A 25,640-nucleotide genomic window follows, 5' to 3' on the forward strand; every position below is an offset into this window, starting at 1 on the left:
ATTTTGATTGATCATATTTTCTTCATAATTTATATTTTTGGATATGAATTATTCAATAATTGTGTTCAGTTGTGGGGTTCCATTCTAACCTTCGGTAGTGGTAAGGAACATTAAAACAAATACCGAATTGGTTTTTAGCTTTGGCAGTATGCCCTTTAACCACTTTCCATAATGAGCGAATTTTGAATATTAAGATTTATGTTCATATCTATATATATATATGTATTATTAAATCAAAGTAAATTTATTATTAAACTACCTAGAAAAATGTTGATAATCTCTGAATTGTCATTTTGACAATGACATTTCTTTGTTTACATTTTTGATCTCGAATTACATTTCCGACTATAGTACGTCGAATCAATAATTTTCAATTCATATGAAACGAGTATTAAACACGCAAACAAGGCTAAGTTTTTCTTCTTTATCTGAAATTTTTGCCCATATAACATGTATACGGACTTAATTCTATTTATTTATTTATAAAGGCAATCCAAACCGATTACAATAATAACTAACCTAAAGTCTTAATTGACTCACATTGAAATCTTATTGCAATCCTACGGGGTGGCCCAGCTTGACTAAGATTTTAAAATCAGGGGCACGAAGTGTTTATCATACATAAACTATGTAGTAATATCCTAATCTATTTAATTATTTTACTCAGCCAGCCTTGAGACAAAAACATCTACGTCTTTTATGAGCGACACATTTCGTATATTACCTACATATATAAGGTGTACTTGTGTTATCTACATAAACAATATACTCATTTCGTTTAAATATAATTTTCTCAAATCATCTGGAGTCTTGTAAGTAACTAATATTAATTTCAAGACTATTAGTAGAGGTAAATAAATTAAAGTCGGACCTTCCTCACTCTTATGGGTCCGCCACACTATGCTTCTTTCGCTGTTCATTGCTATTCTCCGCAAGCTACCGAAATGTCTCGGTCTCTGCCCACACACTGCTTTACTCGCGTAATTAATCGTGACAAAATATTGCCGGTCCTTTGACTCGCGCTCAAAAAACCGACAAAATAGGAATGGGCACAAATAAAATTTGAAAAACAAAATTTTATGAACGATGCGGGACTCGAACCCACGTACCGTGCCAGTGCGCTAAACAACTGAGCTTACCGTTCGAGTAACGTATCGTCATAAAACTTTGTATGCTTTATTCAACTCTCAGATTGTGGCTTCATCTACAGGACTTACTTTACAGTTGATAACCTGCTCAGCCCCAATATTTGCATATTAGGAAATTGACCTGAGGTGTTGCTCTTGTAAATCTATACAATTTGTTATTTTTTAATCTAAACAATTTGTTTGGGATCGTGGTTTCGAGTTCCGCATCGTTCATAAAATTTTGTTTTTCAAATTTTATTTGTTTATTAATCCTAGAAGTGAGGGTTATCACTTTAAAACATAACAAATTGTTAGGGATTGGCATGACGAGGAGCATGATGTCCGGCATAGACGACTAGCTAGGTATATTGCGACACTACGTCTCTGCCTCTATTCCTCGCTACTGTCCATGCCACTGAGTGTGTGGCAGGCACAGTAGTGAAGTCTGTTAATCCAAGTATGGGTTCAGCAATAATCAACCCAATAACTACTTTATTGAGATTAACGTGCTTCGATTACGGTACCTTACTTACCACTCGTAAAGACATTGAACATGTAGGTTGGCATTAGGTTTAGTTTTGACTCTAAATTAAAAGATTTATATAAGGTTTAAGGTTTTTATTAGATCTTTTTCATGCACATAACTGCTAGGCGTAGATACCTACTTTCTATTACCTATTATAATATAATTCAAATTTGATTCAACAGTGAAGTAAATATTTTTTAACGTACTTAGTGATAGTAAAAGTATTCTAATAATAATATCGTAATTTGACATGACACTTTATCATCCAACATATTTGGTTTAAAACACAATAAAAAAATAATCTCTTCCTCAATACTGTTTTAAGATGTATCGCCAAGGTAATGTAAAAAAAGTTCTATTTGACATTCTTGGGTAAGTGAGCAGTTAAAATAATTCATTACCAATCGTTTTATCGAACCATTATGTATGCATTAACATTTCATTTTCAATTATGGATTCATATGTTGTTTACCTGTATCAATAAGGGAAGCGACCAACAATTACTTTTTTACAGTGAATATTCATTTTTCGTTCGCTTTATCATTATTTACTACTAAATTTAGTATATAGGTACTTAATACGTTACTGCAGCGGAGACAGCAAAAGAGGCATTGATGGACGATCGTGTAGTTGTGGCCGAGGCTTGTGTAGAATTTTTCTGAAATATAGCTCGGAAGTTAAAACTATCATTGTCAAATTAATTATATTTTGTCAAATACAATTACTTTTCAAAATCAATGACGAACAAGAATAACTTTTCCCGCGTTTAAGTGTTCTGTTGTATTTGCGTTTTGTTGTATTTTTTTCATTAGACAGCTTTCTATTTAAGCTAGTTCGAAATTTAAACAAAACCTTTGTTTATATAATATGTGATTTGTCTATGATATGATAGAACGTCATTGATAATATCTATAGAACTCTTATTGCATTGACAAAACAAAATTGGTCATGCATTGCTAGGAATTTGAATTTGAATTACCAGGCATTTCATGTCATCTACACGCTGTATTTAATGTAATTTAAGTCTATGATCTATACTAAATACCCTGCTACAATTATCATCGTCATTGTTCTATGGGTAACATTGTAATCTATACTATAATAAGACTATAGAGGCAACATGTCTGTACATAGCATATTTTTCCAATACCCGATTGTATACTATTACATATTCTTTGATTGTTTATGATAGTGGGAGGTAGCTGAACACAAAAATGAAAAAAAATCTGTCTGTTTTATTTGTACACGCTATTGCTGTAGGTAACTACTGGATAAATTGATCTTAAATTTATTAAAAGAGGTTGGGACAATGTAAAGATATTATCATTTGTCACGTTACATGCAGACATTGTATTTTTGATGTCCCAGGGATACAAGAGCCTGCTCAGGCCAATCCTATTGGAAGGTTCAGAAGGCTGGATCAAAAAGTTCCAGTTGATGGTTTTTGAACGAAAATTCTCGATTCAACTGTTAGCAATGAACGGGCTAGATATATAAGTAGGTATTGAGTAGGTACAATAATTTAAAGAATGTTAGTTAGATTTTGAGGAAGTTGCATTGACGGACTATAAACAACTAGACTACCAATCGCCTATTAAAAGGTCGTCAAAAATGTTCGAGCGGCGTTGTATATACGTATACAGATAACATTAAAATTTTCATGCAAATTAAGACCTCATTTCGTGGCAGTAATGTTCAAAGTCGATTGTATACTCTCATTAGAAGTAGTAACACTAGGTCACGCGATAGACGGAGGTAAATCATAACAAAGTCATATATAAAAAAAGTCAAGATAATTTTTTAATTTAACAATTTTGTTAATTTAAAGGGTCGTATTGCACTTACCTGAAATACGACATCCTTTTTGAGTTTGGATAATATGCTGTAATGCAAAATATAACTATATATTGATATACTGAACATTGTCATTGCGCGACGATGTATTCAAAGCACGGTGGAAACACAACTGAACGAAAATACTGCGTAATAGACGCGTAGGCAAATTGTTGATACAGACAATTTTTGAGTGTGATTGTGAGTCTAGCTGTTTATTGTACGTGGGATATTAATATTGATTTGAGCTTCGGTGGTTGAACTTGAAAATGTTTTAGATAAAAATTCATATTTAATTAAAATTAACTTGAATTGACTCTAAATCACAGGTAATTTAACATTCATATAATGTTATAAAACTTATAATGTTAATTAAACATCATTTAATCGGGATTTCAAGATTAGTTGTGCTGTCGACAAGCGACACAAACAACAAAAGGTAATAGACAACAGCTGTCTATGAGACTGATGACCCGACTAGAAAATGCAGGGACGTGCAGTGAAATAATCAAGGCAGACAAAACAACATTAGTTCTGCCTTGAGTAAAATGAGTTTTGTTTATTTTCATAAATGTTCACTTTACAGATACAAATTATATTGTATTTCTCAACATAAGTTCTTATGCTGCACAAATAAAACTTAATATTTGTATGTGGTCGATGCCTGTAAGTGCAATAACATTTAGAATTAGATTTAAAATTAATATTTAATGTAATTAGTTGGAGATTATTGTATATACCGATATTTTTCACATTTGGTTACTTACGAAATTCAACAACTGTGTGAAATAAACCCGGTAATTTTTTATATGAAGATGTACAAAATATTCGATACGATATTTTCAACTTAGCGATTCTCAGTTACTATCCAATATTTGAAATCATTCGTGCTAAGAATAGTAAACATGAACTGTGTCTGCCAAAGATCTTTCAATTATTCCAAACGTTAGGTTTAATCTAGTTACACATAATAAATATTTATTGCAATGAGTTTATAATGCAGAACTTGTCTATATTTCAATATATGTATTTAAATCTTATGAATGTCTAAGAATAAACCACTAAACCTTATGTGCTTAGCTATTAAACGGAGAAACATGAAATATTTACGCATTAATATCTGCAGAAATTAATTTGTAATCTACATGTGAATTGAACGTGATAACTCATTTGACTACATGAATGTACTATAAATCTTCACAACAGCTAATAGATTGTTATTAAATAGTTAACAAGAGCTTTTTGTAGATTTTCGGCTAAAACTTCTCGACTTTGTGAACTGTGGTTTTGTATACCATGATGGCGGACTGACAAGGTCTTCCTCCAAACTTTTCATGCTAGCACTTCTTTGTGACCGTTGTGAGTTCTGTCTATGCGACACCTTGGATGATACCGTATTCACGCTAACCATAGTCTTGCCATTCATCTCATTCTGATATGGAATGTCTTTCATTTCAATTTCTTCGACGTCAGTTTCACTCAGTTCTTTAGTAACCTGCATTTTACTAGTTTCTGTATAATAAACGTTACTTTTAAATGTCTCCCTCATACGCCGAGATTTGTCTCTAAACAACATCTTTTGAAATTCCTTTCGAAACTTCGGGTGAGTAATTATGTATATGAACGGATCGATGCACGCAGCTGTCTTGCAAAACAATGCTGGGATCATCGATATAGCTGGAGTTATGAGATCTTTCTTGCCAAAAATCCCTAGTAGTGCAACAATTGCATAAGGCGTCCAGGAAACGAAGAATAAGGCAATAACTGCAATCACTAGAACTGCGAGTTTGATTTCTGCTTTGCGTTTAACCTGCTCTTTAACATGACGGGAAGACATATTCTTATCATGATTTTTTGCAGTCAAGTTTCTTTTACCAGAGACGATCTGAAGAATTCTCGTGTAGCAGAAGGATATGATGCATAAAGGCGCAAGCCAGGCAGCGCAGAAAAACGTGAAAACGAAATATTTCGGTGGTAGTTTCTCTGTGAGGTAATCGAAACTGCAGCTCGTTAAGAAGCCTTCGGGAACATATTGTCCATATCCTATGTCTAAAGCTGGTATCATGGAGAAGATGCATGCGTACACCCAGGCACCTAGCGCGAATAATCTGGCTCTAATAATTGTGAGAGCTCTCAGAGGATCTAGAGGATGCACGACTGCCCAGTACCGGTCTAGCGCTATTGCGGTGAGAGTAGCAATCGATGTGGTACCACTTAAACCGCCGACAAAGCCGTAGAATACACAACCTGAAAACAAAACAATTTAATTTTATTTGTGTCAATATAACAGGCATTAAGGTATAAAAGAGCGGACTTTCGAATCTCGTATATTTCTTAAAATTGTATTAAAGAAGATTAATGAACACGGAATATAAAAAGAAGTTATTTATTATATTTTTATTAATAATTTTTATGTATAATCATTCAGGAAACTATCATTAATAACAGAATGTAAAAGCTAAGTTCTAGTTTCGTTATTTAGTTTCTAAAGGCTTATACGCTCAAATTTTAGAATACTAGAACATACGTATACCCTAATAAGTGCAAGGTTGATCCTTATTCACCTGATTTTCCGAGAGCTGGTCCAAGATTGAAGGAGTTGAAGATAAAAATTGGTGTTTTGGCTAACATTAGGAAGTCACTGAGAGCGAGGTTGGCCACGAGAATGTTGCCAGGAGTACGAAGTGATCTGCATCTGAAAAAACAAAGTATATATATATAACCAGTGGGAGGCTCCTTTGCACAGGATGCCGGCTAGATTGTTGGTACCACAACGGCGCCTATTTCTGCCGTGAAGCAGTAATGTGTAAGCATTACTGTGTTTCGGTCTGAAGGGCGCCGCAGCTAGTGAAATTACTGGGCAAATGAGACCTAACATCTTATGTCTAAAGACGACGAGCGCAGTTGTAGTGCCGCTCAGAATTTTTGGGGTTTTTAAGAATCCTGAGCGGCACTGCATTGTAATGGGCAGAGTGTATCAATTATCATCAGATGAACGTCCTGCTCGTCTCGTCCCTTATTTCCATAAAAAAATAACTCACTTAAACTCTAATGTCGGAGAATAGTGTTCGTTGCATACTTGGAATTTATGCTCGATTAGTTAGAAAGTCTTTTACTGGGCGTTGTATATGCTTTTACAATATGATCCCATATAATGAACAAAACAAATGTGTTACGAAATTCAAAAGTATTGTTAAAAAGCGCTTGTGTGGTAAAGCTTACTATAACATAAACGATTTTGATACCACAGACTGGGAATGAAGCGAACGCTTACAGGCTATTTAAATATAAATTTTATTGTACGATTCTACATATATTGTAACTAAATTGAGAAAAAAAAAATACTGCTGAGTTTCTTGCGCCCGTTCTTCTCAGGTCTGAGGATTACTATTTCCAATGGGTGGTAGTTTTTTGACGTTCAATAAGTGATTTTATTATCTATTTTCAATAAAAATGTTTAATTTTCATAAACAACATATAACTGCAGAGATGGATAAATATGCTATGCTCCTAGCGTGGATCGAGCATGCAGTTCGTTCCATTACTTATTATTCCAGTATTTATTATAGAAATATTGAAAATCAAACACCAAAACACGTAGTAGTGTTATTTTATTAGTTAACCTTTATTATAGTAAATTTATGTAAGTATTTTAAGCTATAAATGTATATTAATTATGTCGTGGTCGCTGTCCTTGGTGCGAAACACGGTGCCCACTGAAAATCAGTGTCGAGGTTCAGATGGCCCTCGATGTATACGAAGTGGGCCTACGATTGGCAACACTAAAGTGATTGCACTGCTCACTTTATTGTTTTCATATACCTTATTTTAAATTCCACCTGGTCTGTATTTTATTGTGTAACAACAAAAAAAATATTGTTACACATTATGTTGAAATTACTTATATTGTTAAGGGTATAAATTTCGACCTAACATGTCCTGCAGTGTAATTATGTTGCTAATAAAGTTTATTATTATTATTGTAATCAAAAAATGTTTTTACCTATTTACCTATATTACCTATTTAGAATTTTGTGTATTTCAGTTTTCTGTTGCTGAGTCGTGATTAAATATGTTTTAACTTTTAAGGTCATCTAGATACTTCTTTTTATTCAGTTATTTCTTATTCAGATTTTTATTTTTCGAAATACCTCACAAAAGTAGATCCATTGAACAATTTTCTTTGATTCACGCGAGTGTTACACTTTTAAATAAAATACTTTTTAAAGGATTAAAATGTAATTGTAACTGTGGTTTTACATTCGTTTTTGCGTAAAAGTAACATTTATATTATTATTTTAGCTAGACGTTTCGAAAAATGCTCTGAAAAGGTCACAAAACGTCGGGATTTCTCCCGACATAGTTTTTACTAAAGTAAAAAAATGTTACAATTACACGTGTTTTAATCCCTTAAAAAGAGGTTTGCTTAAATCCATTCTATTTGAGAATTCATTAAGGACCCAGCAACATTTTTTTTAAGTTTCTTAAACTAAATTTAATTTAATTTATATTTGGCAATCATTTTAGGACATCAAAGCGAGAGAAGCGGCAGTTAAAAGCTAGTGCTATTCTATTATAAATATGAATTCGTCTCAATTACCGATAGAAACAAAAGTCCTCAAAGATTTGTTAAGCGAGTTTCCAAATAAAAAGCTTTGAAAGGTAAATCTTGTTTTATTTACAGAGTCATGAGATGGCAATGAATTGGATAAAATACTTAGATAAAATACCTCTGCTTCTTTAAATTCTTTGTTTAAAAGATTTAGCTCTTGAAATTATCATACTATAAGTATGAAGCTCTTTTGAAATTATGCTATACGATTGTGATATTATATAGAGTACTAGCTGACACGGCAAACGTTGTTTTGCCATATAATTTATTTTTAATGTTCGACGGTTTTTTCTCCGACTTATTTTACAAATACAAATACTATTAAAAAGTATTTTCATTTATTGGGTTAATATATAGTATATATTTTATACTCACAAAATTTGAATTCCTATTGGTAACAGAATTTTCAAAATCGGTTTAGTAGATCCAGAGATAAAGGAAAGACAATGCTGTGTTGCAAGAGAATGTGGGCGGCGGTGATCACTTAACACCACGTGGCCCATACGTACTTTAGTCCTCCTTTTCCATAAAAAATGATTACCCACTAGAAAATTGTGTTAATGATTTTAAATAAAATAAAGTATTTTCTTATTTCGCCAATTTTTATTATTCTGCGATTCGGGACGGAGGCACATCCAAAAAATTAGAAATCATGAAAATTAGTCCAGCCGTTCTCCAGATATAAGTGTTCGAACAACTATATTGTGTAATTTATGTTAATGTGTAATAAGAATGTTTATGATGATTATTGTTTTATAAACGCTAAATATTTTGTAAGGATAGATAGGTATGGATGTAAGTATATTATCGTTGATAGTAATGTAAAAGTTATACGGAGTTACTGCATTATATTCCTATATCCTCCTAAATTATGTTAAGCAATTTTTTTCAGTGTCCCTAAACATGCAGATTTTGCGATTTAAAAAAGTGTGAGCAAGTCACGCAGAGTTAGCCGTAGGAAAATCATGGTATGGCTGCTTCTTTTAAAGTTTGACCCTGCGAGTCATTGAAAATGCAAATTTATAGGCAGGCATTTAAAATGAATAACCCCTCCACCCGCAGCCCTCCGGTCGCCCGCAAGCCCATCTCACCGCCTGCCACCGGACCGCACCACAATATCGCGCACTCGGTTGTTTATCGTCGTCGTCATAACTATTCAAATATTTGTTCATATAATGTAAATATTTACTATTTGTAATTAATTAATTTTATTAGATTATTTAAGTCTTATTTTATTATTTTTTATATAAATAGTGTTACTAATTATTAAGTCATATGTAAATAATTTGAAATAAAGATTACGACTCAAAAAAAAAAAGTAGTATATACCTACAAGGATTATCTACTTTAAATATCGGTTATGTAAGTATGATTCTGATCTGTAAGGTATATTAATGTAAAGTTTCAATAAATCCATTTAGTAGATTTCGCTTGAAAGAGCATCAAACATACATCCAGACAACCACAAATTCTTACAAATTTTAGTATTTATAATATTAGTAGATACATTTTTGGAAAGCCAGAAGGTAGGGCTGAGATTTTCACAGGTCCATATACATCCAGACATTCTTACAAACTTTCGAATTTATAATATTAGTAGATAATTTTTTGGGAAGCCAAAAGCCACTTACTGCTGAGATTTTCACAGGGTTGTAAGATTAAGTTTAGTAGGTATCGATGTACCTATTTACTTTGTCTGACCTAAATGACTTGTCGTTCTCAGTCTCTGCCTCAGGTGGAAATGTGGTGGAAACGACGTCCGTGGCACACAATTGATTTAATATGAATAAGGCCATGCGGGGCTATATCTTTGTAGTGTTTTACTTTTCTGAGGCAACCCGTCACTTTTATGGGATTTTTAAATTTTATAATACTTAGACATTGTTTTACCGGCAATATAAGGAATAAAATTGCCAAATTTTATTAAATTTAATGCATCAGTCCACTGTGTATTTTTTTTTTATGGAATAGGAGGACAAACGAGCGTACGGGTCACCTGGTGTTAAGTGATCACCGCCGCCCACATTCTCTTGCAACACCAGAGGAATCACAAGAGCGTTGCCGGCCTTTAAGGAAGGTGTACGCGCTTTTTTGAAGGTACCCATGTCGTATTGCCGGAAACACCGCACAAGGAAGCTCATTCCATAGCTTTGTAGTACGAGGGAGAAAGCTCCTTGAAAACCGCACTGTGGAGGACCGCCACACGTCCAGATGGTGGGGATGAAATCCTAACTTTTGGCGTGTCATGCGAAGGTGGAATTCGGCGGCAGGAATAAGGTTAAACAGCTCTTCGGAACACTCCCCGTGATAAATGCGGTAGAAGACACACAATGATGCGACGTCTCTACGCAACGCCAAGAGATCCAGCTATTCACAGAGCACTGAGTCCCCGACAATTCGAGCTGCTCTACGTTGCACGCGGTCAAATGGATCGAGCAGATACTGGGGTGCGCCAGACCAGAGATGACAGCAATACTCCATGTGTGGCCGGACCTGCGCTTTGTAGAGTGCTAGAATGTGGGCCGGCTTGAAGTATTGCCGTGCTCTATTGATGACGCCCAGCTTCTTCGAAGCCAATTTGGCTTTGCCCTCCAGATGGCCACGGAAGTGGCAATCGCTCGAGATTTCGAGACCCAGTATTCCGATAGTAGGCGCGGCTTTAAGAGAAGTGTTCTCGAAGAGCGGTGATACGACAAATGGGGTTTTTTTAGTGGTAAACGCGCAAACTTGAGTCTTCTGGGGGTTAAATTGGACAAGGTTCAATGTACCCCATTCCGCGACCTTCTCGAGAGAGGACTCGATAGAAGACACAAGTTTCTCCCGGCACTGGTCGACGATTTCCCGAGAGAGCATGGCCCGTGTATACGGCATCACCAGTGCTGTCGTCCGCATAGCAATGTATGTTGGAGGTGTCCAACATATTGTGTATTAAGCTATATAAGTTCAAATTCAAATTCAAATTCAAATATTTTTATTCAACATAGGATTTAAAATCACTTATTGAACGTCAAAATGTACCACCCATTCAAAAGAGACTGCGTCAGACCTGAGAAGAATGGGCGCAAAAAACTGAGCGGGCTTTTTTTTTTATATATAAAATATGGATTACAATGTAATATCGTACAATAAACATTTATAATTAAAGAGCCTGAGGGTGTTCGCTTTATTCCCAGTCCGTGGTGTCATTAAGAAAATCGTTTATGCTGTAATAACCTTTCCCACACAAACGTTTTTTAACAATTCTTTTAAATTTCGTAACACATTGGTTTTGTACATTTTCTGGGATCATATTGTAGAAGCATATACATCGCCCAACAAAAGACTTACTAACTCGACCCAACCGAGTAGTAGGCATAACAAGTTTATGTTTGTTCCTCGTGTTAACATTATGAATATCACAGTTTCTAGAAAATTCCTCAATGTGCTTAAAACAATAATGTGCAACATACAAAACATTATCGAAAATGTATTGAGAAGCAACAGTCAAAATGTTTATTTCTTTAAATTTTTCTCTTAATGATTCTTTAGGACCTAGGTTATAAATCGCGCGAATAGCCCTCTTCTGCAGCACAAAGATAGTATTAATATCGGCCGCACTGCCCCATAACAATATACCATAGGACATAATACTGTGAAAATAACTAAAGTATACTAATCTCGCCGTATCTATGTCAGTTAACCGTCTAATTTTCTTAACCGCATATGCTGCAGAACTAAGCCTATTCGCCAATCCTTCAATATGGGGGCCCCACTGCAATTTGGAATCAAGAGTAATGCCAAGAAATATAGCAGATTCCACTGGTTTTACCACCTCTCCATTTAATAAAATATTCGCATCTACATTTTTGACATTTTGCGCGGTGAATTTAATATATTTGATGAATAATTTAATATTTTTGGTTTGATGATAAGAAACTATATTTTTCAATTTTGCCCACGGGATCTCGTTAATTTTCCAGGATGAAAGGTATCCAAAATGTTGACCGGCAATATAATTATCAAAATGCCAAATTTTTTCAATTATGTGCATAAGATATTGTTGACTAAGCAATATAAGTTACTTTAGTTTTTAACTATCCCACGGGAAATCTTTAATTTTCTGGGATGAAAAGTATCTAAAGTGTTGACCGGCTATTTAAGGTATCAACATGCCAAAGGAGGATGGCAAGAATGCATGTATTTTGGGACCCACTGAAAAAAGTGGCGTACATCGAGGAAACTTATTAATAATTGTAGAACGTAACAAAACTAAGAAAAAAGCAAATCGTAAGTAGGTCTTAAAAAGTTTTTTTTTTTTTTATGGAATAGGAGGACAAACGAGCGTACGGGTCACCTGGTGTTAAGTGATCACCGCCGCCCACATTCTCTTGCAACACCAGAGGAATCACAAGAGCGTTGCCGGCCTTTAAGGAAGGTGTACGCGCTTTTTTTGAAGGTACCCATGTCGTATTGTCCCGGAAACACCGCACAAGGAAGCTCATTCCATAGCTTTGTAGTACGAGGGAGAAAGCTCCTTGAAAACCGCACTGTGGAGGACCGCCCCACATCCAGATGGTGGGGATGAAATCCTAACTTGTGGCGTGTCGTGCGAAGATGGAATTCGGCGGCAGGAATCAGGTTAGACAGCTCTTCGGAACACTCCCCGTGATAAATGCGGTAGAAGACACACAATGAAGCGACGTCTCTACGCAACGCCAAGAGATCCAGCCGTTCACAGAGCACTGAGTCCCCGACAATTCGAGCTGCTCTACGTTGCACGCGGTCAAATGGATCGAGCAGATACTGGGGTGCGCTAGACCAGAGATGACAGCAATACTCCATATGTGGCCTGCGCTTTGTAGAGCGCTAGAATGTGGGCCGGTTTGAAGTATTGCCGTGCTCTATTGATGACGCCCAGCTTCTTCGAAGCCAATTTGGCTTTGCCCTCCAGATGGCCACGGAATTGGCAATCGCTCGAGATTTCGAGACCCAGTATTCCGATACTAGGCGCGGCTTTAAGAGAAGTGTTCTCGAAGAGCGGTGATACGACAAATGGGGTTTTTTTAGTGGTAAACGCGCAAACTTGGGGAGTGAGACAAAAGTGGGAGAAAAAAGATATACCTAAAAGTAAAATATAAACTAAAATTATTAATCAATATCTATTGTCTGCTAAAAGATAATATTATATTTATGTGGAAGGTTGGCCAGCAACTAATAATTGAGGATTCACATATCATTCTTTTTTCAAGTAGGTATCGAATCTTTTACTTACTGATTTTAGTATCAAAAATCGATAATAATCTTATTGAATCTTATTGCGAATTACTACTGAATTACTGATTTGAGTAGGTATAGATAGTTTGATGGTGTCAGAACATCCACTTAAAAAATGGCTGTCATGTCAAAAAAATGTAGATGTCAGCACTTAATCAATTACGCAAAACGCTCCGTTAGTGCAAGATGACTTATTTTTAATATATTATAATAATTTATTTCTTTTGACTCCCCTATCTTAGCGCCTCAATAATTTTTAAATAAACATCTTATAAACTTAAGTTTATAATTAATATAAACTTGTACTTGTACGATGCTTCCTTAATTTTTAAATTATGTGGGTCCATTCTCGCCATCCTCCTTTGATTAAATTGTGTGCATACGTTGTTGTGTACTACGCTATCTAAGTAATTAGAGGTTTTTAACTCTCCCACGGGAACTCTTGAATTTTCCGGGATTAATAGTATCTAAAGTGTTGACCGGGGATGTAAAGTATCATCATGCAAAATTTCGATTAAATCGGTCCAGTAGTTTCAGAGATTAGCCCGTACAAACAGACAAACAGACAGAGAAACAAAAATTCCAAAAAAATTGGGACTTGTTTTATTTCTCTTCTTACATCCCCCTGACTCGGTTTTGATAATATTTTTCTTTGTACAGAAATTTGATCTCTACAGATTTATTATAAGTATATAAGCAAATAAAGACCTAATGCTATCTTTTGCTTTTGGACAGGATTTTTCGAATTCTTTCCCTTACACCTTACACCTTTTTTGTACGAACACTAGGTACCATCAATACCAAGCGTATGGAGAGTTTTAAATATTGCATTTAGCTCGATACCTACTTTGTGTAATGCAATCACAGCGATTCCGTTCTCTGTATCACCCCACTCCATTTTAATATCGCAAAATATTATACAATGTATTGGCGCCAAAATGAGAAAACTCAATGAACAATCATATAAAAATGAAAGATTCCAAATTCAAATGAAATATTTTCTTTATTTTTAATTGTAACAGTATTTATGGCCAGACTAAGTATTTAAATTGAATATCTTTTATATAAAATGATTTAAATTTATTTATTCATAATTCAGTTACGCTTTTGGATAATTTACTAACTAAAATTTAATACCATTGTATGCAAAGACTTGTTTATTTTACAGAGCCTAGTAGCGGGCTATATTCGCTTATAGTTATTTATCGTGTTTAAATTATGGTTGGCGCTTCTTTTACTGTAAAACTTATAATAATTATGGACGTGCAGGAGATTGTTATAAATTGTCCCTTAGAGATTCTCGTGGGCTCATTTGGTATATTGTACTCATATTTGGTAAACAGTTTTTTTTGAAGTGTGAAGATATTATTTAATTTCGCTACCATAAATGACGCTTTGAAAAAAGATAAAATAGACAATTATTGCTATATCAATGTCAGTAAGTTGTCGTATCCTTTTACAGCAAAAGTTGCTAAACTTAATTTACTAGTTAAATTGTGTAAATGAGGCCCGCATTGAAGTTTGGAATGTAATAACGGGCAGGGTGTATCACTTACCAACAGTTGACCTTCCTGCTCGTACTGTCACATCATCTAAAAATACAACAGTAGATAGAGATATCTTTTACTGAGCAGTGCCGGATTAAGAAAACGTGGGGCTCGTAGAAAATTCTGTTGAGGTCTTGGCCCTGGGCCAAACAAAATCGTATAAAAACAAAGCCGATATATGGATCATGCTACAAATTACATCATAATAAGCTACGACTGTTATACGTGGCTAACACTGAAAATGTTTAGAACTGGCCAGTTAGATACATTGCTAATGAAAACCTTTTGATTTTCAATTTTAGAACTCTTTGGTAACTCAATATTGCATTCATTTGTCATTTGTTTTTGTGAATTGGCGGCAAATCTAAAACTCTTGTTACACGTGAAAATGCTAACACGAGAAAATTTTCGATCAATGTTTTATTCTGACTTTCGTTATGGGCTTACTCAACAACAAAGCTATGATAGACTGTGATTAGCATTTCTTAATGAAGCCCCTTCTGGTGCCACTATTTTCAATTGGTTTAACGAGTTTAAGCGTGGACGTAGCAATCTCAATGATGATCTGCGGGGACCGTCCTTTAACAGCGGCTTCTGAAGATGACTTCAGTGCTGTGCGACGCATGATAGAGGAAGACAAGAGAGTGACCTATTAGCAGATACGGGCAAGCCTAGGCATTGATATGAGTCAAGTTCAAAAAATATTACACGAACATTTAGGCGTCAGGAAGCTTTGTACCAGATGGATTACCCATACTTTAACCGACGACCAGAAAAACCTTCGCATAGACTGGTGTCGCAAAATGTTAGATAAGTTCAACGGCGGTGAGTCAAATGCTGTTTTTGACATCGTCACAGGTAATGAATGCTGGATATATTGCTACGAACTCGAAACCAAAAGACAATCAGCTCAGTGGGTGTTTCCTTTCGAGTATCGGCCAACTAAGGTAAAGAAAGGAAGAAGTCAAGGAAAAAAGATGAATGTCTCATTCTTGGGTTGGAAAGGTCATGTCGCGACAGTTGTGCTAGAAGATGGAAGGACAGTTACTGCAGACTGGTATTTCAATCGCTGTTTGCCTGTTGTCTTGGAAAAAAATCGACAGCGCTCTCGAAGCAAGATCCTCCACCACCACGACAATGCTTCAGCGCACTCCGCAAAACGGACTGTCGAATATTTGACTATGGCAGGTGTCGAGATAATGAGTCATCCGCCATACAGTCCTGACCTGGCGTCCTTTGACATTTATTTATTCCCAAGAACTAAAGATAATATTCGAGGTATTCGCTTTACGAGCCCTGATGGTGCGGTGGAAAGCGTACGAAAATGCCATAGAAGAGACCCCTAAGGAAGAATTGGCCCACTGCTTTTCTCAGTGATTCCATCGAGTGCGACGGCGAAAAACAATTAAAGTATTGGCAACTTTCTACATTAAGCCGTTTTTCATTTTCTAAACATTTTCAGTGTTACCTAGGTATCTATACATTGCTGCATTTACTCCAGTTGTTTAAAATATTTTTGGTCAATAAGCAGCAATGTAAAACATTTATTCAGTTCAGATTTGATTCGGACAGTGACAGTGTGGGAATCTTATATTATGCGTATAACGTGGATTAAAGTGAAAAACTTAAAAAAAAAGAAAAAATTAATCAAATCAAAACCAATTTATTCATGCAGGTCAAGGACATCACTTATGAATGCTAACTTTTCTTTTCTTTTTACAATGACCGCCACTTCGCAAAAGATTGAGCTTACTACTCAATACTTCTTGTATTTGCCTTTTTTGAGTTAATTTTTTTAGTTAATTATTTATAGCAAGCATAGATAAGAATTTAAAAAAATTGGCAGATGTAGAGACTGCCGATAGAAGTGAAAACTTAGAACTATAAGTGGGTATTAAATTTTGAATTTTAATAATGTTTAAAAACAATTAAATTTTCAAAATCAATATATTTTTAAAACTTATTTTCAAAATACATATATTAATCACATATAACACCATTTTAACAATGCACAGTATATAAACATTGAACTTTTCACTAAATCCATTCAATTTCACATATAAGATATACACAGCACTAATGTTGCACAATACGTCATCTGTATAGCTACAGATACACTGCTATAAGCATTTCTGCATTTCGGTGAAACTAACTCACGAGATTTCATCCATCCAAAAAGTGTCTAACAATATATATTTATTTACTTATCGCGTGCGCCAGTTGTGAACATATCGATGACGCTAACTCATAAGATTTTCTCCTACAAAAAAGTGCCCCAATGCGGCTAAAGAAGTTATAGAACGCTCAGGCGTAGTTGGATATGCGGGGCTCCGTTTTACGTGGGGCCTGTAGTTAATCCGGCACTGTTAGAAAGTATAGCGCTTTGGGAAATAATATTAAGAGCTTTCAATTCGGTTTCCCTGTTTTTACCGATATTCCAGAAACTCGTTATCTAGGGCTCTGTTCAAGCTATATTAATCTTCTTTCAGTGCACAATGCGAAACATTATGTCGGTCAGGGATTTTGTATCGATGTTTTGCAGCTTACAGAATTGTATAACTAGTATTTTCCAGAATGGATCTGTCTATAGCGGTCTGCACTCGGGGCACTAGTGGATGGCATATTGAAATAGGATTTCTTTGAAATTGATTTTGCTTTGGCATTTCACAACTCAGTAGCTCGAATATGATGTAATGGTAACAAAGTTCAAGAACGGAGTTTTCAGAAAAATTATATATTATATGAATGATGTATGACGTGTTACATAATATTTTGAGCTCACCACCATACAGTTGTTCACACATCGTCTTTTAAAATCCTATCGAATAACGTGGGGTGTCCCGCACTTAATTAAAACCTTCGTTTTAACTTCAAGAAAAGGAGGATGTTATCAAATCGTGTAGTTATTTTGTGTTTTTTACTTTAGAACACAGTCGTTTATGGGCCGATTTGGAAATATTTTTACTAAAACTAAAGGGATTCGAAGTTAGTTCCATTTAAAAAAATGTCAGATTAGTTTTTATAAAAGTGTTATAATTTGATGAAGGGGGTTTGATGAAGACCACTAATTGCTTTCGGAGCTTTCGATGATGTAGTTCATGGGTAGCGTTTTTAAATTTTTCAGAAATAGGTTCTTTGAACTTATCCGGTGATGAGGCTGAAAGGCAGGCGTTGAGATACCTTCGTAGTGTTTGGGAAATTGTCTTGGGACGTTTTCTTTCTATAGGTATACCACTTCTTAAGATTGTCGTGTTCGTCATTATGTTGTATTTACTTGAAGTAGGTATATATGTATGTATGTTAATAATAATGGTTTATGTTTAATTTTGCATAGTGAAATTCTTCTAAAATAATGTTAATTTAGGATAGTTCATTGATAATAAAAGTAAATATATTCATCAATTGCATGAAGAAATCTATTTATATATATAAAAGGGAATGTATGTTTGTATGTTCCCTAATAACTCCTAAACTTCGACCAATCTCAATGAAATCTTTTGTAATAGATTCGTTGAAGCTCAAGGAAGGTTTACATATATAATTTATATGGCAAAACAACGTTCGCCAGGTCAGCTAGTAAATAATATAATATTAATTGACACTTTTGCTGTTCCGCAATCAGACTGCGAATTATATTAACTTAGTCCTTATTATTTAAGTATATAAGGTAGTGTACTAAGCGCGTTTTTTCATTTTTTTAAATCGTTATATCCCAGAAGCAATGGCTCGTAAGAAAAAAAGTATTGACACATTTTTATAGATAATTTTATGATCTACAATTTTTGTCCGGGGTACTTTTACGATAAAACTTACCGTTTTGCTGACAATCGCAAAAACTCATTTATTTCACCTTTGACCATGAGTTATTTTTCCATACACGGGAATGATGGTGAACTTAAAAAATTTATTTATATTTATGTTATGAACAATTTTACTGTTTTTCAGCTTGTTGGGAATTTCGTTCCTTCGAATGTCTAAATTGACCGGACTATTGTATAGGTACTTTAATTTGTGGCGTAGATGACTAGACGAAAGTGTGCCGTTGAGAGATTACTTGTTATAGTCAATGTTATAGTTAATAAATTATTTAATTTGTTGGATACAATTACTAATAATTATGACAGTAATAACAAGCTGTGAAGGTTAATGCATCCAATATACGATAATTTAAATCTAAATCTAATTTTGAGCACGATTGATATATTAGTGCATCACCTTATAAACTAATTTCTTATGTATATTACAGCCATTGTAAAATACTCTAATTGATAAAACTTCTGGTATGTTCTTCTCAAGAACCCAACTTTTCCGAACCATAGATTCAGTATCAAGAAATATTTATAGTGACGATTCAAAAGCGCTTAGATGAAGGCTAATTGAATAAAGTTTATTTGATATCACTTTGATAACATAAAGCAAAATTGGGAGCTTAACAATATCACATATTTTTATATTAAGAGACCATTACAAAATATAATCACTATTATATTCCTCCATAAAGGGAATAGCACATTCACTCACACCTGCTCGCTCAGTAGGTATAATATATTCCTGTAATAAATCTCTCACGCAAATCCAATTTGTTTACTATTGTTCGTTTTCTCCGTTTAATAATTTTAAGATGTTTATTTCACACACGGACGAGTAAAATAATAAGGACTCCGTGTCACCTTACATAACAGTGAGGCACCAAAACATGCCGGTAAATGTGTAAATACATAGCCCCACGCATACACTTACACTAATACAAGCCGATCGGCCGCCATTATGAGATTTGCCATCGTCTGTGACAGATCAGTTTGCGTCACAATAAAATATTTTAAAAATGCCGTTGTGCGTTGTGAAAAAGTGTAAAAACAATAATATAAAAGTATTTGCGGATACATGATTATTTTAGGGAGAAAAAATTGTGTAACTGGTATACACCGTAACTGCACACACACTAGCATAAAGGTGCTTCAATTACTAAAGTCACGGCGAGGAGTCCTTCTTTTTTTTCTAGTCCGTGATTTCACAAAATAAGTTTAAATAAACTTTATTTGTAGAAATTTGTAGCAAAAATATTCATAAATATAAGTTATACCGTTTTATGTTCGCTTTTCACGAGGCTTCCGAAAATACAAAAGTTTGCAAATAAAATTATCGAAGCAGTTCAAGTCTCTTAAACGTCTCTCGATCGAATATTGAGCCGTTCAAGTGTCCTTTTTTACGAACCGTGGTATATTATTTTCCACCTCTTGTTCTTTGAATAATGCAATGAACGCGGTTTGATACTTGCAACAGAGCCAATCATGGGCTCATAAATGTTCATCTGAATATCCGGTAAATTTAAGTGTAAAAAAATAATAAATAAATAATAGTCACACACTACAAGACAACGATATATATAATACAATACACTTACTTAAGCAATAAAATAAGCATACATAAATACTTATAAACATCAATGACTTGGAAACAAACATTCATATTCATCAAATAAATGTTTGCTCCTACTGGGATTCGAACCCGGGACCTCTAGCTCAGTAGGCAGGGTCACTAACCATCGGGCTATAGGGGTCGTCATGTGTAAATGTCTTGCTATTCGTATTATAGGGGTGAGATGATGTTTTTGGTAAATTCCGCTCCTACAATATACGACCGTATAGACAAAAAATCGTGCAAGAGAGCAGAACATCTATAACGGAGATACAGCAAGATGGATAAGGAGCGCCAATAATGTTACTGTAAGCAATTTTGATTGACAAGTCGTAAAAAGTCAGCCACTCATGGCATTTAGCTGCTTACTATTTTGAATCTCAAGCTAACACAGACATTGACAAATCAAAAGTGGTAATTCTTTATCTGGCTGTTTATGGATTTACAGCAAAACTTAGCAGACAAAGGTTGCCAATTTCCCCAGTTAGAAATATCTTCAAACGTGAGCACATAAAACAGCAACCTATGAATGAGGTTCGATACTTGATATAAAAACATCCAATTAAAATAATTTCCCTCCTTTAGATAGTAAAAGTAAAAACAAAACAGATCTAGTTGATATACTAAGGAAATGAAATGGAAATCTACAATATTTTCGGTTTTCCTCAATGAATGAGGCCTTTAAAATGTTTTCCTTGACGGATCCGGTAACAAAAGCCTTCTTATGCTGACCAGAAGTTTATAAAGTACCTAATTCCAAGTCTCCCCATGTTAAAGCCCCAAAAGCCTACCTTAAGGATAATGATTCAATGTTATATTATCCTTTTCTTCACTTATAAATAGATTTGATTAATTGTAATCCATAGTTTTGCTGCTACGAAATAACAGGTTTGAATTCTCTATGTACCTATTGATGGGCTTAAATTTTCCGAACATTTAGCACAGTAATGTGTATTTTTTTTCAGGCCATCAAAAAGTTGAGATTTCAATGAACAAAAAGGCTTTTTTGACAAAGTTGATATTTTTACGTGAGAATTTTTGATTGAACATTCTTTTTCGATATTAAAGTCAAAATAAAGTGAAAAAATAAATATTTCAAATCAAAAAAATAAATACAGTGTGTTTGGGATAAAAAAAGGTAACTGCTCACCAAATTTCGTGGAAAAACCATTCTTTTTGTTGATGTGGTTATTTGAATTTTTCACATAAATTTAGAGGTTATGTGAAAAAAGTGTAAAAACAAAAGTTGTAGGTCTTTTTATTACCTACAACTTTGCATTTCATTTTTTTTCCATAGGACTTGTAGTTTCGCTGGAAATGGAGATAAACCTTTTTTACCCTTAAATCCCACATTCACTTCCCGACCTCAGATAATTGATGTTATTCTATTTTCCTTTTCCATTGGGTTTTATCCGACTATTATTTTTTTTGGTTTCAAAAATTATCGAACCTGGTCTTAATAGCGGGTTGGTCTCGTGTTTCAAGATTACATGAACTGACGTTTACCATAGTGTGTTGCAGCAATATATTATGTTATTGTTACTTCGTATGGTGCATCACTATGTTTCTATTCTATTCTTGTAAGAATAACTAATTCAGTAAGTATCTGGGGGCACGGTTTTGCCCCCTCCAAAGGAGCAAAAACGTACGGCACGGTCGTATCATACTCTCTTCTCTTCTCGAAGCAGTTCAGGCTATTTTCGTCCCCCAATAACATTGATGTGGATAAAACTACAAGTCTGAATTTTCAGTAACCAAGTAGGCACTGTATAGACTCGGTATATTTCAATTCAATTGAATCAGTAGTTTAAAAATTATAACTAGTCAAAGTCTCTTAATTTTGTCACTTACTGACTGACAGATCATCAAAAGTTTAAGGCACTTCTTTCTAATTTAGAATACAATTAGTATTAGTATTTTGACGTTCAATAAGTGATTTTAAATCCTATTATGAAGAAAATTATTTGAAATTGAATTCAGTGTATAAATCAAGGGAAAACCAAATATTTGGCAATTAGGGTCCAGTTATCTATATACATCAACCGCATAAATTACTTTGTTATAAAAAACATATGGGATGTTATATATGAGATTACAAAGTTATTTATGCAGTTGGTTTTTGTGTTACAAGTTTACCTGGCACTTTCGAAAGTCACAAGTCTATAAAGGAAAAAAGATCCTTTATAGGCTTGTGAGCCTAATTTTCGTTTACGCGCGCTCCACACTCCCAGAACGTCGCGCGCCGTAAAAAAAAAGGAGTTATTCGAATCCCCGCCATTTTTCTTCGATATTTTTATTGTTATGTTTACAAAAATGAGCGATTCATTTTAAACGCTGCAAAAGAACATTATATTCGAGTGAATTTTAATTATTGCATTATACAAAATGTAAATTACTACTAAAATAAATAATTGTTTCATTAATACTTATTTTATTTGTATATAATCAGTAACGAATGATATTAGGTTACTACTAGGACTGGTGTTTTAATGTTAGCAGTAAGCTAACTGTTCCAGAATCTTTTAGAGGATTCATATTCTGGGTGTAGATAAAGTCTTGTATGCAACTGGTGATAATTAGGTATTAAAACACTCATGTGATACTATTATCACACTCGGCTTCGCCTCGTGAGATAAATCCACATTCGTGTTTTAGTACCCCTTATTACACAACAGTTGCATAAATAACTAATACGCCACAGCAGTCTGTAATATACATTTAGTTAAAAAAGTTTTGGAAATAATGATTTGTTAATTTAATTTATTTGTTTTTTGTTGTTGTTAGATTGGCACAACTGGTTTTTCATTTTGGCGCGGAGTTAGTTGCACCTGTAATTTAGATTAAATACAGTTACTAATACCACTGGACTGGCGGCTGTCAATGTGCTTTTGTGCCTGCTTGATATTCGCTATTTTGGCGCTGTTGGTCACGTAGCGAGAGTCTGCGGTACTAAAACTAACGAAGACAACCTCAGAAAACATTGATAGATGGTGGTAAAATTGTGTACTTGATTACGTTGATTCTTGAACTATAAATAACTCGGAAAACGAACGAAATTAATTCAAAATACAAAAATACGTCAGAGTACGTTCCTTCGCAGCCATTTTTATTATACGCTATATTTAGTTCTCTGGACGCTCTCGAGTGGCGCTTCAAAAAGGCACAAAAATTGCTGTCAAACAAAAAACAGCCTGTCCAGTGGTATTTATACAGGTCAGTGAGTACAGTACTGTTTCTAGTTAGATCATATCTTGTGTGTGTTGAAAGTATCATAATGGAGAAAAACATCGAATAAAGAGCGTTTGCCTTAAACTTTGCGTCACCAATTGAATTTAGTGTTCGGAGATAATGTAAATATCACCGCAGGCTTACGGTAAATTGACTCTATCAAGAACACGTGCTTACATAAAAAGGCGTTTATTTTCGCACTACTATGATCCATCGATTGTTAGTAAACTTATAATCATATACATATAAATTAATATTACAAAATATATTTGCGAAGAAATATTTACAGTTCCCTTGTGCGTAGTAAGTAGTAGCGAGCTCGTGTGTATGGAATCCCTATGAAGTAACCGATTCCCTTATGCTGGAGAAGGTGCAAAAAAATTCTTGTATGTATAAGCAAAAACTGGGTCGGACGTATCTCATCGTTTGCCTCGGGTACAACACTCTAGAAACCAGACGGGCTCTCGACCAAGCGACAACCTTACTTAAAGTTAGCCGGAGCTTAATACATGCCCTGATATTCATAATGAGCTGATTCAATTGTATATACCTGACAACTTTAGTCGTAGCAGAAATGGCGGTAAGCGGCAAAACCAGCTGGCGGTTATCGCTGTCAGAACACTGTTACTGAGGCCTCGGATTCAGCGGAGTATGAGTGTTACAAGCGTACAAAAGCGGTCGAGATATGCTCGAAGTTTTGCCTCGACCTGGTAGGCTATCAACGTTGTCAACTGAAGTCAAAAAGGCATAAAAGGCATTTATTTCCTCAAAATTGATTCCTTTAGAATTCTTTTTGATGTTATTTCTAATATACTAGATACTACTACCGCATCGGAAATCAATGGCGCTCTGAGAGAGATGAAGCGGCGCAAGAAACTCTTCCAGCATTCTTTTTTGCGCTCTTTTTAATAAAAATTTACAATATTGTATTGCTATTGCCGTAGTGTCCACAAGTTCCAACCTCTGGTCATTTATAAGTACGTTCGTTTGTACCTATGCTGTGTTTGGTGTAATAAACCGTAAACACTTTGTTTTTTTACTTTTTAATTGCAGATTATTCGTCTCAAACCAATCTTTGAGAGTACATTGTTTACCTCGTCATCAATATCTGCACGTCGCTTAACTTAAAAAATAAGTGAAGTATCATCAGCAAACAATACAATCTCATGACTATCATCTAACACAAACGGTAGATCGTTAATATACATAAGAAACAAGAAAAGACCGGGAATAGAACCCTGCGGAATACCTATTCCCACAGGTTTACCCGAAGACTGTTTGCCATTTAGAACGACTATCTGAACTCTTTCGCTTAAATATAATTTTAACAGATTAGAGCTCTATTTTCAACTCCATAACGCTTTCGTTTTAGGAGTAAACTTTCATGGTGGACGCAGTCAAATGCTTTGGACAAATCACAAAAAATGCCCAATGCATCTTGTTACTCTTCCCAGGCGTCAAGGATGTGCTCAATGAGTCTAGTACCTGCATTTATTGTTGATGAGACCCTGGTGTAACCAAGTTGATTTTTGTTCAATAATCTACAAAAATGCATTTGTTGCTGCTCAAGCAAAAGTTTTTTTAAATTTTTACTAAAAACAGGCAGCACTGAAATAGGACATCTCAGAAGTGAAGCAAAAAGTGACTTAAAATCCTCATTCACTCATCATTTTAAATAATCTTGTGTATAAAACATGTTGCCGCTCCGCTAGTCCCAAATTACTGAATTATCTTCAAAAACTCATCAAGTCGTTGAGGACATGGTACAACGAGTCAATTTCAACTCAATATTCATAAAAGGCATTGTTTGTGAGTTTGACATGCAAACTAGTTAATAAACTTCGGAGTGGCACCTTCTATATGAACCGAAGCCGAAAAAAGTCTTGCCAATTTCAATCTAAAGTCATGTTGTCTGTTTTGTTTGTATATTGCGGTGTAGTGCACTCGGAATTCTAACCGAAAGGTCAAACGGTAAATAAAAGTATACAGCACTAATAATACTTCATCTACAGGATCTACTTTACAGTTAATAACCTGCTCAACCCCAATAAGTGCATATTAGGAAATTTACTTGAGATGTTGCTCTTTCAAATCTA

General features: G+C 34.7%; 1 protein-coding gene across 1 annotated transcript in view; it reads right to left on the reverse strand.

Moving 5' to 3' along the window:
• Nucleotides 1-1,682: 1,682 nt before the first annotated feature.
• The window catches only part of LOC126976776 (opsin, ultraviolet-sensitive-like), a 71,012-nt gene continuing 47,054 nt past the window's right edge, over nucleotides 1,683-25,640 (reverse strand). Inside the window, exons 2-3 of the mRNA XM_050825363.1 lie at nucleotides 6,051-6,181; nucleotides 1,683-5,733 (exon numbers count right to left, since the gene is read on the reverse strand). Of these exons, the coding sequence (XP_050681320.1) occupies nucleotides 4,715-5,733; nucleotides 6,051-6,181 (1,150 nt within the window). The 3' untranslated portion in view covers nucleotides 1,683-4,714. The remainder of the gene's footprint in view (nucleotides 5,734-6,050; nucleotides 6,182-25,640) is intronic.

The sequence above is a fragment of the Leptidea sinapis genome, chromosome 42, assembly GCF_905404315.1.
Source record: "Leptidea sinapis chromosome 42, ilLepSina1.1, whole genome shotgun sequence".
In the NCBI taxonomy this organism is placed as follows: domain Eukaryota; kingdom Metazoa; phylum Arthropoda; class Insecta; order Lepidoptera; family Pieridae; genus Leptidea; species Leptidea sinapis.